Source organism: Episyrphus balteatus, chromosome 1, assembly GCF_945859705.1.
Source record: "Episyrphus balteatus chromosome 1, idEpiBalt1.1, whole genome shotgun sequence".
Classification (NCBI taxonomy): Eukaryota; Metazoa; Arthropoda; class Insecta; order Diptera; family Syrphidae; genus Episyrphus; species Episyrphus balteatus.
This window is the reverse complement of record NC_079134.1, coordinates 105757796-105777522: the sequence shown is the minus strand read 5'-3', so window position 1 is coordinate 105777522 and position 19727 is coordinate 105757796. Positions and strand designations below refer to the sequence as shown.

Genomic DNA, 19727 nt, shown 5'->3' with positions numbered 1-19727 from the left:
ATTAATTTCAAAAAAAAATAATGTGCACCAAATATAGAGAAAATGTTGTGACGAATGCACCAAATATAGAGAAAATGTTGTGACGAACAATTAATAGCTTAATTTTTTCTCGTAGGACATTCTGAAGCCGAGTTATTCACAAAAAACGATATTTTTGGGTGTTTTCGCACCGGTTTTGCATGCGTTCATTTATCAATTGCTCGGCCATCTTTAGTGATGAAGGACATGAACATGGCTACAAAATAAGTTAGAAAAATGTCAATAATTATATAAGCTTTTTTCGAAATAATGACAAAAATGTGTTTTTTAACAACAAGAATTTGACTTTAAATGGCTGCCATTTTGTATTTACTCACTCAAATACAATGAAATTACATACAACGATAGAAAATATTATAAGGAAGAGAATGTATGTTTATTTTTTGGTCTACAACAATCTGGAGCAAAGATATTAGCTTAGAAGTAAAATATCCCAAAAAATGCATTTTTGTGAATAACTCCGCTAAAAAGAATGATCAGGTGGTGAGAAATTGGGTTTAAGCCTTTTAAATATACCCCTATCGATCCATGAAATAAAAACTGACAGTGCCTCTGTGCGCAAGGTCAAATGACGCTTTGACTGGAGTATTTCATGAGAGTAACAATTTTTTCTTTTTCTTTGAGTCAAATTTTCTCAAGTGGGCCACCTAAAACCGACTTCTCGAATTTGATACTTTTTTTTTTGTATATATTGGAAGATTTTTATGTTAAAAATAATATTCCAAAGTATTTTTGAAAAATTTCAATTTTGTTAAAAGTTATAAACAAATAAAATTTTTCAGGTCTTTTTGTTAAAATGGCTATATCTCAGTAATGAAATGATAAAAATAAATAAAACTAGGTACACATATTACCAATTGTACACACAACAATTTAAGTTTTCATTATCTGAAAGAAAATTTTAGTGCAATTCATAAGAAAAAAAGTTATGCATGTTTAAACTTTGCCGAATATTTATTTTTAATGGCACTTTTCAACAAAATTGAACTTTTTTTGCCACAAGAACCCAAATATACTTTTCTAGAGGTTTTTGGGGTGCTGAACTCGAATCCCAAGTCAGAAAAATTTGATTGGCCCCCGTTTTTGAAATATTACCGTTATAAAAAGCAAAAAAGCTTAATTTTGGCTGTTTTCGAGGTTTTTATTGGCCAATAAAAGAGGTATCGAAAAGATTTAAACAGCTTTTGGAAAAATAAAATATGTTCTCATAGACACCGTTACAAATTTGTTTATAATGAATTATCCCACATAAAAATATAGCCTCGAAAACAGCCAAAATTAATTTTTTTTCAGATAATGAAAAATTTCAAATCGAATATAAGAAAAATGGTTTTCCTACATACTCCAGAAGTTAGTAAAAAATGCAATTGTTTATAACAAAATCAATTATTTATAAATAATTTTTTTTTTTGAAAATTTTTTTTAATTAAATTGTTGTGTGTGCAATTGGTAATATGTGTACCAATAGTCCAAGATCCCAGGGCCGCCAGACATTACTTATTTTCTCAAGAAAAAAATGTATGGAATTACGTAGTGCTAGGACATACTATTAGTGAATGGATACTGGCTATCTTGTGCCGACGGCCATTTTACCACTAACAGGTGCTAAAGGTACGAAAAATACGTAGTTAGATTACTTATTTTCTCAAGGCTGATTTTTATATATGATACTCAGGGAACTAATACATTAATTTTTGTAAGCTGCCAGACCCGTCGGATGGGCCTAACACCTTGCCAGACACGCATAATAGGAATCAGGAAAGTTAGATTTTATTATATGGGGGTCTGGGAAAAAATTTATAAAATATTTTGACTTCAGGACTCGAAAGAGTATCAAGACACGCGTCGAAAACCACATTTTGCACAATCGCATCCAGAGTCATTTGGCCGCCATTTTGTTTTTTTAATAAAAATTGCAATTTTTCACATAACTCACGTATTTTTGAATCTACAGAAAAAAAATGTATTGCAAACTTGAAGATAATTTAATTTACTACAATAGATGTTAAATTACTTTTTTCGATTATACCTTCGGTTTAAGAGTTAGGGTGGTTTTTTTTGAAACCATATTTTCGTCATATCTCATTTATTTGAGCTTTTTTGAAAATTAACTTGAAGTAAAAGTTGTAGATCTTTTTATTACCTTCAATTATTACATTAACGGTTTTTCGATTTGACAGTCCGTTTTTGATCTGCAGGAAAAAAACTTCAAAAAGGTTCCAATTTTTTAATATAGGAAAAATGTTCTAGTACAGGGTAATTTGCATTAGATATAACAAAAACCTAGGCGTGTAGGTTGCACTCAGACAAGAAAAAATCGTATAACTAACACTGCCAGACCCATTCCGACAGCCATTTTTTTTGCCAGACACCTTAAAGCTTTGAAAAAAATAGTTTAACTTTACTTATTTTCTCAAGCTTCATTTTTATACATGATACTCAGGGAACTAATTCAATAAAATTATTTTGTTAGCTGCCAGACCATCGGATAGGCCTGACACCTTACCAGACACGCACAAATGCTCGCTAGATTTGTTATTAATAAAATCTAATGGGTCTTCCGTAGTATTGAAGTAAAATGTTTACGCTTAATAATACCAATAATTACTACATTATTAAAAATATATACCTACCTTTAAACTCATAACGAATTAGTTCCATGGGTATCATGTATAAAAATGAAGCTTGAGAAAATAAGTAAAGTAAAAATTTTTTTTTTTTAAAGCTTTAAGGTGTCTGGCAAAAAAAATGGCTGTCGGAATGGGTCTGGCAGTGTTAGTTATACGATTTTTTCTTGTCTGAGTGCAACCTACACGCCTAGGTTGTTGTTATATCTAATGCAAATTACCCTGTACTAGAACATTTTTCCTATATTAAAAAGTTGGAACCTTTTTGAAGTTTTTTTCCTGCAGATCAAAAACGGACTGTCAAATCGAAAAACCGTTAATGTAATAATTGAAGGTAATAAAAAGATCTACAACTTTTACTTCAAGTTAATTTTCAAAAAAGCTCAAATAAATGAGATATGACGAAAATATGGTTTCAAAAAAAAACCACCCTAACTCTTAAACCGAAGGTATAATCGAAAAAAGTAATTTAACATATATTGTAGTAAATTAAATTATCTTCAAGTTTGCAATACATTTTTTTTCTGTAGATTCAAAAATACGTGAGTTATGTGAAAAATTGCAATTTTTATTAAAAAAACAAAATGGCGGCCAAATGACTCTGGATGCGATTGTGCAAAATGTGGTTTTCGACGCGTGTCTTGATACTCTTTCGAGTCCTGAAGTCAAAATATTTTATAAATTTTTTCCCAGACCCCCATATAATAAAATCTAACTTTCCTGATTCCTATTATGCGTGTCTGGCAAGGTGTTAGGCCCATCCGACGGGTCTGGCAGCTTACAAAAATTAATGTATTAGTTCCCTGAGTATCATATATAAAAATCAGCCTTGAGAAAATAAGAAATCTAACTACGTATTTTTCGTACCTTTAGCACCTGTTAGTGGTAAAATGGCCGTCGGCACAAGATAGCCAGTATCCATTCACTAATAGTATGTCCTAGCACTACGTAATTCCATACATTTTTTTCTTGAGAAAATAAGTAATGTCTGGCGGCCCTGGGATCTTGCTCTACAAGTTTTATTTATTTTTATCATTTCATTACTGAGATATAGCCATTTTAACAAAAAGACCTGAAAAATTTCATTTGTTTATAACTTTTAACAAAATTGAAATTTTTCAAAAATACTCTGGAATATTATTTTTAACATAAAAATCTTCCAATATATACAAAAAAAGTATCAAATTCGAGAAGTCGGTTTTAGGTGACCCACTTGAGAAAATTTGACTCTGTACTAAAAAGGAATAAAGTACCTTACTCAAATAGCAAAAAGGGCGCATATCCATTTTTGTAGTTTTGAGATAAATGCATTTTACTAACAAAGGAAAAGGTTGAGAATTGTAAGTGGGCTCAATTTCAAAAATGATTTTAAGCAACTTGTAGTATGAAAATTATAATTTTTAAGTTTGCAGAATAATTATATATTGTTCAAGCTTTCCAAATGCTATCTAAATTTTTTTTTTTCAAATTTTAGAGTTAGTAATAAATGCATTTTTCTATTTAGGAATACAGCGGAGTAATACATATTGTTGAGCTCATCTTAATTGACTATTTTGAGCTACTTGGAATTGGAAATGTGCTGTTTTTAGTTTACATATAAATGAGGCATTGTTTCAGGATGTCAAATATGCCTTTAACTCAATTTTGGATTTTTGGCTCATGCGCCCTTTTTGCTTAGTACGGCAGTATTGTCTGATGATATTCAACTTTAAAGAGTAAAAACTTAAAATATGAAAAAAATGTCATATTTCAATAAAGTGAAAAAAGAAATTTAAGCGTTTCCTCAAGTTTTGGCTTTGTGTGAACTAAGGAATTCCTCGATTATAAATTTCGTCCTTAGTTTTTTTTCATTAAAGAAAAGGTTCAAGGGATTCTGAATTTCTGGCTTTGAATATAGTATTATATTTAAGTTATGTTCTGAAATCTCTGAAGAAAGCATTGTCCACTCTTCCAATTTTCTTGTATATCTAAGAAACCTTTGTTTAAAAAAATGTGGTAAAACTTAAATAATATTTATAAGTAAATATAAACATTTTACAAAAAAATCGCCGATATTGAAATAAAAATTTAAAATTTACCACTCTTGTCTATTTTATCATTGACTGATCGACTTTTATAATTATACACTTGGTATTCCGAACTACTCAAAAAACTTAAATTTCTTCAGGTAGTCGATCTTGTTACAACAAATACAAACTCTGTAACACTGGCGATAGGCGATGGAGCAAATGATGTGGCCATGATACAAAAAGCTCACGTAGGAGTTGGAATATCTGGTGTTGAAGGTCTACAAGCAGCCTGCGCTTCGGATTATTCCATCGCGCAATTTAGATTTTTGCTGCGACTGTTATTGGTTCACGGGGCATGGAATTACAGTCGAATGTGTAAACTGATTTTGTATAGTTTCTATAAGAATGTATGTCTATATGTGATAGAGCTTTGGTTTGCTATCTATTCTGGATGGTGAGTTCTTAAAATTAAATAATTTTTTTTCAGTATTTACTCACGCTTTTGTATAAAGGTCTGGTCAAATTCTTTTTGAGCGATGGACAATTGGTTTGTATAATGTTGTATTTACAGCACTACCACCTTTTGCTATGGGACTTTTTGAGAAAGTCTGTTCTGCGGAGACGATGCTTAAATATCCTGCCTTATACAAGCCATCACAAAATGCCAAACTCTTTAATGTCAAAGTTTTTTGGGTGTGGATCTTCAATGCACTGCTCCATTCAGTGCTTCTGTTTTGGTTACCAATGTTGGCATATCGTTCTGAAGTTATATGGAATGATGGAAAAACTGGTGGATATCTCGTGCTTGGAAACATGGTATATACGGTGAGTTAAGATCAATTGGTTGATAAAATTGTTATTACATCTTATTCATAGTATTTATTAAGCTTCTTTGAGAACTTCAACTATTTGCTCAGATGTGCTTTTTTTTATTTGTACACGCAATATCTAATGTTTATGGCAATAGCAAGCTTAAACAATGAATAAATAAGAAACTTACATCAAACCACGTACCTAAGGTGAAATTCTAATACATTACCTATACTTACATCGTGTAATGTATCCACGGTTAAAATTTTTATTTATTTCATCTTTTACATTGTGTTACACATACAATATACGGAGACCTATTCACAGTCTGGGCAAAAATAGTATTCAATGAGTTTAAAAAAAAAATTTCGCCTATTTTTAACTTTGAAATCGATTATTTCAGAAACAATTGATTGAAATATATTGGTTTAAAAATTAGAATTAAATGTACAATTCTGTCTTACATTTATAGCTGTAAGTGTTCCCTTTGTTTTTTAATAATTTTTTTTATTTTAATAGAGATAGACCAACCCACATAGTAAAAAATTATTGTATTGAACTGCTCTACAAAAAAACCGTTATCAAATTCTGGCGCCCAAGTAATCAGGGCTGCCGTTTCGAATTTTCATTGAGGAGTATTTTCAATGTTTTGAGGGGAGTATTTCACGTTCAAGAGGAGTATGCAAAGTAAAAAAAATAATTTTTTATTATTTACATAAGAGTACTTAAAAATTTTGCTAAATTCAAAATTAATTTTAATAAAAGATTTATTCTTAAAAAACTCGACTTAACATAAAAAGATATCTTAATCATTCTATGTGATTGCTTACTTATTGTGAGTCTCATTTTTACAGATTTCTCAAAACAAAAAAATAACAAGATGTTTTCAATTCCGATTATTAATGATCAGTTTAATTTTTATAGAACTATCTCCTATATAATTGTTTCCATTAAAACTTTAAAAATCTGAAAGGAAACGATTTCCGTGTAATTTTAAGTTTTGAACATTTTATTTTTATAGAATCCCACCTCTAATTGATGCGATTTAAGTAAACTCAATCAGGAAATGTGATGTATTTAATTGCCTTACACTTTTTTTTAAACGGAAATCCACTTTAAATTAAAATGTTCTCACATTAATTATCCTATTTTGCAGTAGGTATAAAAAATGCTTTTCTTATTAAACTAAATTAATTCTATTAAATTAATACGTTCAAGAAATTCGGAAAATTCGTCACTTTTTTTTGAAGACGGAGTTTTCTTTAAAAAAAAAAACATTTAATATATTATTACATTATTCCAATTGTCTTTTTTCTCCCTGTAATTTATCACATCTTGAAAAATTTAAATACATTTAATTTAATTTAAAAAAAATTTGTAAAAATTCAACATTATAAGTGGGTCACGGAAATAGGAATAATTTTCATTTATGGGAAAACTAAAATCTTTTTAATAAAATTTTTCAATAAAATTTTAATTAATAACACCGGCACACAAAAAAAAAATGTGTCATGTACCAAGAACCAGACCTATCTTTCTATATGTTTTTGGGCACGCTGAATCCGAATTTGAAGTCCGTTTGGCCCCATCACCCTCCAGTTTTGAGCTGTGAGTGCATTTTGTTTGAATTTTTATGACTTTTTTGGAGTTTTTTGCATTTTTCTCAAAACTGAAGGGTGACCGGGCAAAACGGACTTGAAATTCGAATTCAGCGTGCCCAAAAACATATAGAAAGATAGGTCTGCTTCCTGGTACATGAAACTTTTTTTTTTGTGTGCCGGGGATGACAGCGACATGTCGTGACAGCGCTAGCACACAAAAAAAAAAGTTGTATGAACCAGGAACCAGACCTATCTTTCTATATGTTTTTGGGACCGCTGAATCCGAATTTCAAGTCCGTTTTGCCCGGTCACCCTCCAGTTTTGAGAAAAGTGTAAAAAAGACCCCAAAAAAAGTCAAAAAACTTCCTTTTTTTTGAGTTTTTTGCATATTACTCAAAACTGGAGGGTGACAGGGCCAAACGGACTTGAAATTCGGATTCAGCGGGTCCAAAAACATATAGAAAGATAGGTCTGGTTCCTGGTACATGACACTTTTTTTTTTTGTGTGCCGGTGTAACCATTCTCTGTTTTAAAAATTGTTATTTATTAAGTAATAAGTTATTGAAATCTAATTTTTATCAACTATCAATTGATAGTTGTTAATCAGAATTAGGGTGAATACTTAAAAAAATTTTAAATAAATAATTTAAAATTCATTAATGTGAAAAACAAAATTCTTTAAAAAATTAAACAGTTACGAATAAAAACTTTTCAAAAGTTCTTTTGAAGGTTGTCATTTATTTTGGAATTTACATAATAATAATAATAATAATAATAATAATAATAATAATAATAATAATAATAATAATAATAATAATAATAATAATAATAATAATAATAATAATAATAATAATAATAATAATAATAATAATAATAATAATAATAATAATAATAATAATAATAATAATAATAATAATAATAATAATAATAATAATAATAATAATAATAATAATAATAATAATAATAATAATAATAATAATAATAATAATAATAATAATAATAATAATAATAATAATAATAATAATAATAATAATAATAATAATAATAATAATAATAATAATAATAATAATAATAATAATAATAATAATAATAATAATAATAATAATAATAATAATAATAATAATAATAATAATAATAATAATAATAATAATAATAATAATAATAATAATAATAATAATAATAATAATAATAATAATAATAATAATAATAATAATAATAATAATAATAATAATAATAATAATAATAATAATAATAATAATAATAATAATAATAATAATAATAATAATAATAATAATAATAATAATAATAATAATAATAATAATAATAATAATAATAATAATAATAATAATAATAATAATAATAATAATAATAATAATAATAATAATAATAATAATAATAATAATAATAATAATAATAATAATAATAATAATAATAATAATAATAATAATAATAATAATAATAATAATAATAATAATAATAATAATAATAATAATAATAATAATAATAATAATAATAATAATAATAATAATAATAATAATAATAATAATAATAATAATAATAATAATAATAATAATAATAATAATAATAATAATAATAATAATAATAATAATAATAATAATAATAATAATAATAATAATAATAATAATAATAATAATAATAATAATAATAATAATAATAATAATAATAATAATAATAATAATAATAATAATAATAATAATAATAATAATAATAATAATAATAATAATAATAATAATAATAATAATAATAATAATAATAATAATAATAATAATAATAATAATAATAATAATAATAATAATAATAATAATAATAATAATAATAATAATAATAATAATAATAATAATAATAATAATAATAATAATAATAATAATAATAATAATAATAATAATAATAATAATAATAATAATAATTTTTTTTTTTTTTTTTTTTTTTTTTTTTTTTTTACTTTACTTGTGGAGGAATGCGTTACGCACCATAAGGAGGTATCCATACCTCCCCGTGTGTCGGACTCACCACCAAGGAAAAAATGTTAAAACCTTATAATGGCATACCGACTAAACCTCCAAAAGTGTCACGAAGAACCCCCCCTCGGGACCACGGGATTGCACTTCTTCAAGAAGGGGTGCTGTTGTACGGCCCATTCTGGGCTCACGTCTTGTGGCGAGATCTTTTCTTCCTCTGCTTTCTTCGTTCCTAGGTTAGGAAGGGTAAGGTTAGGGAGGTTACGTTAGGGAGGTTAAGTAAGGATTAGGTGTAATTAGTTGGGTTTCGTTAGTTTAATATTAGTCTTTGATTAGGTGAAGTTAGGTTACGTTAGTTGAAAGTGGTTTGGTTAAATTTGGTTAGGTTAGTTGGTTAATAGGTTAGGAAAGGTTTGGAACGCGGAACTGTTCTTCTTCTCTTTTCTTATTTCTGAGGAGCTGATTTGTGTATGCACTGATCGCGTTCCAGTTGTGTTGGCTAGTAAGCATCTTCTCGACTATGTTCTCTGGAGTGATGGTGCCAATGTTTGTCTCCAGTTCTTCTCTTTGTGCTGCCCATCTGCTGCAGACGAAGAAGGTATGTTGTGCATCGTCTTCTTGGGAGTCCCCGTACTGGCATGCTGGACTACTCGTTTTGCCGATCTTGTGGAGAAATGCGTTGAAGTAACCGTGTCCGGTGAGTAATTGGGTGACGTAATAATTAACTTCACCGTGTTTCCGGTCTTTCCACTCAGCCACATTTCTAATCAGCCTCGCCGTCCATCGTCCTCTGCTTTCTGCGCACCAACGTTCTTGCCACTTCTGTATGGTCAGCTGCTTAGCCTCTTCTGCTGCCGCTTCCAACCCCATTTCCGCCTTTTTGTCGTAGACATACTTCCTTTCTGTCGCTAGGAGATCGATAGGGGTCACTCCAGCGATTACAAGGACAGCTGGTTCCGACACCGTTCGATAAGAGCTTGCCACGCGTAGAGCTCCGCATCTTTGTACTGCTGCCATCTGCTTTCGGTACTTCTCTTGCTTAAGTGCGTCCGCCCATATTTCGCTGCCATACAGAAGGATGGAATGCGTTGTCGCCATCAGTAGCTTCCGCTTACTGGCCGTTGGTCCCCCAACGTTCGCCATCAGTCTGCTCAGTGATGTGGTAGTTTTTGATGCTCTTTCCGATGCTGCCTTTATTTGTTGCCAGTAGGTTAGCTTTGTGTCGAGCCTCAATCCCAAGTACTTCACTGTCGCGCTGCTTCTTATCACTTCGGCCCCGATTTGGAAGTCGATTTGTGTAGGAATCCTCTTCCTCGTCAGAAGAACTATCTCTGTTTTTTCCGTGGCTAGGCTGAGTCCATGCTCTTCCATCCATGAATTTGTCCGTCGCATGACCTGGTTCAGCTTTCTTTGCGCGCTATCGGTGTTTCGTGCCGTAATCACCGCGGCGATGTCGTCAGCATAGCCAACCAGGAAGGCATCGTCAGGCATCTCCATGCGAAGGATATCATCATAGGAGATGTTCCACAGGTCTGGTCCTAAGATTGACCCCTGCGCTGCCCCAGATGTGACTTCCTTCCTTCGCTGGCCTTCTGCGGTCTCGTAGATCAGCTCTCGATCCCTGAGATAGTTCTTCACCATCCGTAGCAGATAGGCAGGAACGTGGAATCTCCATTCGAGCGCATGTAAAATATCGCTCCACCTGGCCGAGTTAAAGGCGTTTCGAACATCCAGCGTTGCCAGCAAGACGATCTCCTTCGAGTAGTGGTTTCTTTGTTGGGCAATTTGGACTGCGTGCACTACTTCTTGTATTGCTCCGATAGTAGAGCGGCCTCTCCGGAAACCGTACTGTCTCTCTGATAGATCGCCCGACGCTTGTACTGCTGCTGAGAGCCGCGGTTTCAAAAGCTTTTCCAGGAGTTTCCCCGCAGTGTCTAGCATGCACAGAGGTCTGTATGCCGATGGGGAATCCGGGTCTCCTTTGCCTTTGCTGATGAGCACGAGTCGTTGTTTCTTCCAGCTCTTAGGGAAGACGCCTTCTATTAGGAAGCTGTTAAACATGTTCAACAGTAATTGGGGACATGCTTTGGCGGTCGCTTTCAGGACTTCTGTGGGGATTCCATCGGGGCCCGGAGCTCTTCGGTTTTGCAGGGACTGCACAGCTATGCTCAACTCCTCCTCACTGAAGAGAGGGATATCCTGTCTTTGGACCGGTGTGTTGTCAGTTGTCCTGATAGGATGAGTTGGGAATAGAGTTTCGACAATGTGCTCCATTTTTTCTTCGCTTAGGACTGGGGGTGCCATCTGAGCTCCTAGTTTACGCATGACGATCTTGTAGCCTAGTCCCCAGGGGTCGCTATTGACATCACGGCGGAGATCCTCCCATTTCTCTCTCTTGCTCGAATTGATGGCCCTCTTGAGCTCGGATTTCTTGGTTCTGAACTCCGCTATGGCGTCCTCCATAGGTTCAGCGTTTCTTCTCCTTCTCCCCCTGGTAACTATTCGTCGAAGTTGTAAACATCTTCGGCGTAACGCAGCTATCTCCTCTGTCCACCAGTACACTGGATCTCTATTTCTGTTGGCACCTCTTGTCCGGGGCATTGAGGAATCGCAGGCGAGCCGAATAAGTTGCATCGTGGCTTCAGCCTTGGTTTCAGCAGGTCCTTCTACTCGCAGCACAGCATCTGCCCCTTCCTCGATCACTCCCTTTAAAACATCCGCGTTAAGCCTGTTTAAGTTCCACCTTGGAGCCCGTGGTTGGTGACGTAGGTTTAGGGCTCGTTGGTTTTCCTCCAGGTCGAAAACGATATACTGGTGGTCGCTACCTGTATAGTCCTCGATTACTCTCCAGTTCTTAATTTTTGCGAATGCGGTGCCCGTCGCAAAGGTAACATCTGGAATAGTGCCTCTGTGTCCTGGTCTCCTGAAGGTGGGGGTATTTCCTACGTTAGCTACGTATAGCCCACGTCTTGCGGCCATCTCGAGTATTTGCCTTCCTCGAGAGTCTGTAGTTGGCATACCCCACTCCTGACCTCTGGCGTTGAAGTCTCCAGCCACTAGAATGTCTCCCTCGGTTTGATTTAGAAAATCTTCTAGATCTTCCAGTTTTTGACGGAACTCTTCGATTCTTTCATTAGGAGTGAGGTATATGCTAACTACTGTCAGCCTTCCACTTTTAACCCATGCGAAGCCTCTTTCTGCCCCTTTTCTCTCAATGAGGAATTTCCTTGTGTCAGGGATCCAAACAGCAGCAGTTCTGAGCAGATCCGGGATCCAGTTTGGTCCATCCTTATCACGGTATTGCTCGCTTACGATGACAATGTCAGCTCGCAATTCCATAACAAGTTTTGTCAGGAGGCTATCTGCGGTTAGACTCCTGTGGACATTCGCTTGAAGGATTTTGGTCATTTTGAGGACGCCTTTTTCGCCTGTTCAAGTGCTTTCCTAAACACTTGGCAGTTTCCTGTGCCTGGCACGTGGTTCAAGGATGGTGTGTTTTCAAGGTCGGCACAGAGGCAACATTTTGAAGAGTTTTTGCAATCCTTCATTTTGTGTCCTTTCTCTCCACAGTTGATACAGAGTCCTTGGCCCTTTCTGTCCATACTGGTACAAGACGATTGTGTATGCCCATATCCAAAGCATTTGAAGCACCTTTTAACTTCAACTCGTCTGCGGATTCGACATTGGACCCATCCAATTTTTATTTTGGGGGATTTCAGCATATCGTTGGCTGCTCTTGCGCTAATTTGAACAATGGCCATCTTCAGCGAACTTCTGTTTTTGCCTGTGATCGCTACCTGGATATCTGTTGTAATATCGAGGAGTTTCTTTTTGACAGCTTCCTCGACTTCCTCTGCGGTTGTCAGCTCGTCCAGGTCCCTTATTTCTATAGCCACTTTCGGTTCGAGGTTTTGGACCGTTGCCTTATCTCCTAGTATGGACTTCAGGGATTCACCAAAAGCTTTTTTGTCCTTTGTTTTTGCTCCGAGTTCGAGAAGCACATGTCCAGATTTTGTCTGCCGAACATTTTTGACAACGGTTTCGGTGTCGTCTGGATTCGCTTTGGTTCGGATTTCCCTCAGAATATCGGAGAATTTCTCCGTTCCCTTCGGCTTGATTAAGATAGCTTCAGGTCGAGCTCTCCGTCGGTCGCGTTTTTTCCCCTTCTTCTTCTTATCTTTTGGGCCTTCTTTGGGATTTTCTTGGGTGTTGCTCTTTTGGCTTGTCCCTGCCGCCCCCGTCGCCTTTTTCGGAGCCTTTTCTCCCATCGCTTCTGCGGATTCAGCAATTTTAGCATAGCTCTGTTTTCCGTTGCTATCCGCCGTTCTACCGGAATCTTTGGGATCGGAAGCGGGTGCTTTTTGAGCCTGTTCGTCACCCGCTGTTGCCACGTGATACCTTTCACCAGTTTGAGACTTCCTGGTTCTTTTCCCTTGTGTTTTTGCAAGTGGGCTAGATGGTGGTCTCTTTGTTGTGCATGTTTGTTTGTCCACGTCTTCGTTTGTTTGTGTGCCAATATCCTCTGTTTTGACTTTCGAACTTACATCCTTAGTTGTCGTAGGGCAGACTTTCTTGTTTTTCTTGTGGAGCCAGTTCATTATGTCAATAGACTCTTCTAATACCTCAATCCCGTTTTTGATGTCCTTGCTAATATTTTTCTGTTTCTCGCAAGCAAGTTTCATTGTCTTCAACACTTTCATGCACTTTTCAACCTCTTTGGATATATTGTCTTCATCCGATTCTGCTAGTGTTTCTTCTACAGGTGTCTCACTAGCTATAGAGGTTACAACGACTGGCTCTGCTTCTTTTCCTGTGAGCCTTCCACCTCGGGGGGGTGTACGAGGTATTTTTGGGATTCTCTTGAAAGGATCCGGGGTACCTTCGGGGCCTTTGCTTGTAGTGATACTTTCGTTGGGAGCCAAGTGTGCTACTCCCAAGGAAGGGTTTACATTAACCTTTTCATTTCCATTTCTATTGCAGTCGCTGTATATCGACGTCCCGGGGCCTGCGCGCTCACCCCTGTCAGACGCCGGTACTGGGGATCCGACTCCCTGCACCGTAAAATTTCTCTCCCTTACTTCACTCTCCATATTTGGTTTGTTGTTCTGTGTTCCTTCAGATAGTAGTTTTTGTTGGTCCGCGTGTGGTATTTTATTTCCCACATACCCTGCATTTCAAAGAAATACCGAGCGTTCCACTATCCGCCACCTGTGGACGCGTCCTCTAGGGGAAAAACTACAAAACCCCCGAGGAATAATAATAATAATAATAATAATAATAATAATAATAATAATAATAATAATAATAATAATAATAATAATAATAATAATAATAATAATAATAATAATAATAATAATAATAATAATAATAATAATAATAATAATAATAATAATAATAATAATAATAATAATAATAATAATAATAATAATAATAATAATAATAATAATAATAATAATAATAATAATAATAATAATAATAATAATAATAATAATAATAATAATAATAATAATAATAATAATAATAATAATAATAATAATAATAATAATAATAATAATAATAATAATAATAATAATAATAATAATAATAATAATAATAATAATAATAATAATAATAATAATAATAATAATAATAATAATAATAATAATAATAATAATAATAATAATAATAATAATAATAATAATAATAATAATAATAATAATAATAATAATAATAATAATAATAATAATAATAATAATAATAATAATAATAATAATAATAATAATAATAATAATAATAATAATAATAATAATAATAATAATAATAATAATAATAATAATAATAATAATAATAATAATAATAATAATAATAATAATAATAATAATAATAATAATAATAATAATAATAATAATAATAATAATAATAATAATAATAATAATAATAATAATAATAATAATAATAATAATAATAATAATAATAATAATAATAATAATAATAATAATAATAATAATAATAATAATAATAATAATAATAATAATAATAATAATAATAACAATAATAATAATAATAATAATAATAATAATAATAATAATAATAATAATAATAATAATAATAATAATAATAATAATAATAATAATAATAATAATAATAATAATAATAATAATAATAATAATAATAATAATAATAATAATAATAATAATAATAATAATAATAATAAATAATAATAATAATAATAATAATAATAATAATAATAATAATAATAATAATAATAATAATAATAATAATAATAATAATAATAATAATAATAATAATAATAATAATAATAATAATAATAATAATAATAATAATAATAATAATAATAATAATAATAATAATAATAATAATAATAATAATAATAATAATAATAATAATAATAATAATAATAATAATAATAATAATAATAATAATAATAATAATAATAATAATAATAATAATAATAATAATAATAATAATAATAATAATAATAATAATAATAATAATAATAATAATAATAATAATAATAATAATAATAATAATAATAATAATAATAATATAATAATAATAATAATAATAATAATAATAATAATAATAATAATAATAATAATAATAATAATAATAATAATAATAATAATAATAATAATAATAATAATAATAATAATAATAATAATAATAATAATAATAATAATAATAATAATAATAATAATAATAATAATAATAATAATAATAATAATAATAATAATAATAATAATAATAATAATAATAATAATAATAATAATAATAATAATAATAATTATAATAATAATAATAATAATAATAATAATAATAATAATAATAATAATAATAATAATAATAATAATAATAATAATAATAATAATAATAATAATAATAATAATAATAATAATAATAATAATAATAATAATAATAATAATAATAATAATAATAATAATAATAATAATAATAATAATAATAATAATAATAATAATAATAATAATAATAATAATAATAATAATAATAATAATAATAATAATAATAATAATAATAATAATAATATAATAATAATAATAATAATAATAATAATAATAATAATAATAATAATAATAATAATAATAATAATAATAATAATAATAATAATAATAATAATAATAATAATAATAATAATAATAATAATAATAATAATAATAATAATAATAATAATAATAAAAAAAAAAAAAATAATAAAAATAATAATAATAATAATAATTTTTTTTTTTTTTTTTTTTTTTTTTTTTACTTTACTTGTGGAGGAATGCGTTACGCACCATAAGGAGGTATCCATACCTCCCCGTGTGTCGGACTCACCACCAAGGAAAAAATGTTAAAACCTTATAATGGCATACCGACTAAACCTCCAAAAGTGTCACGAAGAACCCCCCCTCGGGACCACGGGATTGCACTTCTTCAAGAGGGGGTGCTGTTGTACGGCCCATTCTGGGCTCACGTCTTGTGGCGAGATCTTTTCTTCCTCTGCTTTCTTCGTTCCTAGGTTAGGAAGGGTAAGGTTAGGGAGGTTACGTTAGGGAGGTTAAGTAAGGATTAGGTGTAATTAGTTGGGTTTCGTTAGTTTAATATTAGTCTTTGATTAGGTGAAGTTAGGTTACGTTAGTTGAAAGTGGTTTGGTTAAATTTGGTTAGGTTAGTTGGTTAATAGGTTAGGAAAGGTTTGGAACGCGGAACTGTTCTTCTTCTCTTTTCTTATTTCTGAGGAGCTGATTTGTGTATGCACTGATCGCGTTCCAGTTGTGTTGGCTAGTAAGCATCTTCTCGACTATGTTCTCTGGAGTGATGGTGCCAATGTTTGTCTCCAGTTCTTCTCTTTGTGCTGCCCATCTGCTGCAGACGAAGAAGGTATGTTGTGCATCGTCTTCTTGGGAGTCCCCGTACTGGCATGCTGGACTACTCGTTTTGCCGATCTTGTGGAGAAATGCGTTGAAGTAACCGTGTCCGGTGAGTAATTGGGTGACGTAATAATTAACTTCACCGTGTTTCCGGTCTTTCCACTCAGCCACATTTCTAATCAGCCTCGCCGTCCATCGTCCTCTGCTTTCTGCGCACCAACGTTCTTGCCACTTCTGTATGGTCAGCTGCTTAGCCTCTTCTGCTGCCGCTTCCAACCCCATTTCCGCCTTTTTGTCGTAGACATACTTCCTTTCTGTCGCTAGGAGATCGATAGGGGTCACTCCAGCGATTACAAGGACAGCTGGTTCCGACACCGTTCGATAAGAGCTTGCCACGCGTAGAGCTCCGCATCTTTGTACTGCTGCCATCTGCTTTCGGTACTTCTCTTGCTTAAGTGCGTCCGCCCATATTTCGCTGCCATACAGAAGGATGGAATGCGTTGTCGCCATCAGTAGCTTCCGCTTACTGGCCGTTGGTCCCCCAACGTTCGCCATCAGTCTGCTCAGTGATGTGGTAGTTTTTGATGCTCTTTCCGATGCTGCCTTTATTTGTTGCCAGTAGGTTAGCTTTGTGTCGAGCCTCAATCCCAAGTACTTCACTGTCGCGCTGCTTCTTATCACTTCGGCCCCGATTTGGAAGTCGATTTGTGTAGGAATCCTCTTCCTCGTCAGAAGAACTATCTCTGTTTTTTCCGTGGCTAGGCTGAGTCCATGCTCTTCCATCCATGAATTTGTCCGTCGCATGACCTGGTTCAGCTTTCTTTGCGCGCTATCGGTGTTTCGTGCCGTAATCACCGCGGCGATGTCGTCAGCATAGCCAACCAGGAAGGCATCGTCAGGCATCTCCATGCGAAGGATATCATCATAGGAGATGTTCCACAGGTCTGGTCCTAAGATTGACCCCTGCGCTGCCCCAGATGTGACTTCCTTCCTTCGCTGGCCTTCTGCGGTCTCGTAGATCAGCTCTCGATCCCTGAGATAGTTCTATCTAATAATAATAATAATAATAATAATAATAATAATAATAATAATAATAATAATAATAATAATAATAATAATAATAATAATAATAATAATAATAATAATAATAATAATAATAATAATAATAATAATAATAATAATAATAATAATAATAATAATAATAATAATAATAATAATAATAATAATAATAATAATAATAATAATAATAATAATAATAATAATAATAATATTAATAATAATAATAATAATAATAATAATAATAATAATAATAATAATAATAATAATAATAATAATAATAATAATAATAATAATAATAATAATAATAATAATAATAATAATAATAATAATAATAATAATAATAATAATATAATAATAATAATAATAATAATAATAATAATAATAATAATAATAATAATAATAATAATAATAATAATAATAATAATAATAATAATAATAATAATAATAATAATAATAATAATAATAATAATAATAATAATAATAATAATAATAATAATAATAATAATAATAATAATAATAATAATAATAATAATAATAATAATAATAATAATAATAATAATAATAATAATAATAATAATAATAATAATAATAATAATAATAATAATAATAATAATAATAATAATAATAATAATAATAATAATAATAATAATAATAATAATAATAATAATAATAATAATAATAATAATAATAATAATAATAATAATAATAATAATAATAATAATAATAATAATAATAATAATAATAATAATAATAATAATAATAATAATAATAATAATAATAATAATAATAATAATAATAATAATAATAATAATAATAATAATAATAATAATAATAATAATAATAATAATAATAATAATAATAATAATAATAATAATAATAATAATAATAATAATAATAATAATAATAATATAATAATAATAATAATAATAATAATAATAATAATAATAATAATAATAATAATAATAATAATAATAATAATAATAATAATAATAATAATAATAATAATAATAATAATAATAATAATAATAATAATAATAATAATAATAATAATAATAATAATAATAATAATAATAATAATAATAATAATAATAATAATAATAATAATAATAATAATAATAATAATAATAATAATAATAATAATAATAATAATAATAATAATAATAATAATAATAATAATAATAATAATAATAATAATAATAATAATAATAATAATAATAATAATAATAATAATAATAATAATAATAATAATAATAATAATAATAATAATAATAATAATAATAATAATAATAATAATAATAATAATAATAATAATAATAATAATAATAATAATAATAATAATAATAATAATAATAATAATAATAATAATAATAATAATAATAATAATAATAATAATAATAATAATAATAATAATAATAATAATAATAATAATAATAATAATAATAATAATAATAATAATAATAATAATAATAATAATAATAATAATAATAATAATAATAATAATAATAATAATAATAATAATAATAATAATAATAATAATAATAATAATAATAATAATAATAATAATAATAATAATAATAATAATAATAATAATAATAATAATAATAATAATAATAATAATAATAATAATAATAATAATAATAATAATAATAATAACAATAATAATAATAATAATAATAATAATAATAATAATAATAATAATAATAATAATAATAATAATAATAATAATAATAATATT

At 29.0% G+C, this 19727-nt stretch overlaps 1 protein-coding gene across 7 annotated transcripts in view; it reads left to right on the top strand.

Annotated features, from left to right (window-relative positions):
- Positions 1 to 19727, top strand: part of LOC129906451 (probable phospholipid-transporting ATPase IA) — a 371220-nt gene that overhangs the window by 199691 nt on the left and 151802 nt on the right. For all 7 annotated transcript variants that reach the window (XM_055982238.1, XM_055982234.1, XM_055982236.1 and 4 more), the window contains 2 exons: positions 4834 to 5129; positions 5188 to 5500. In XM_055982238.1, the coding sequence (XP_055838213.1) occupies positions 4834 to 5129; positions 5188 to 5500 (609 nt within the window). The remainder of the gene's footprint in view (positions 1 to 4833; positions 5130 to 5187; positions 5501 to 19727) is intronic.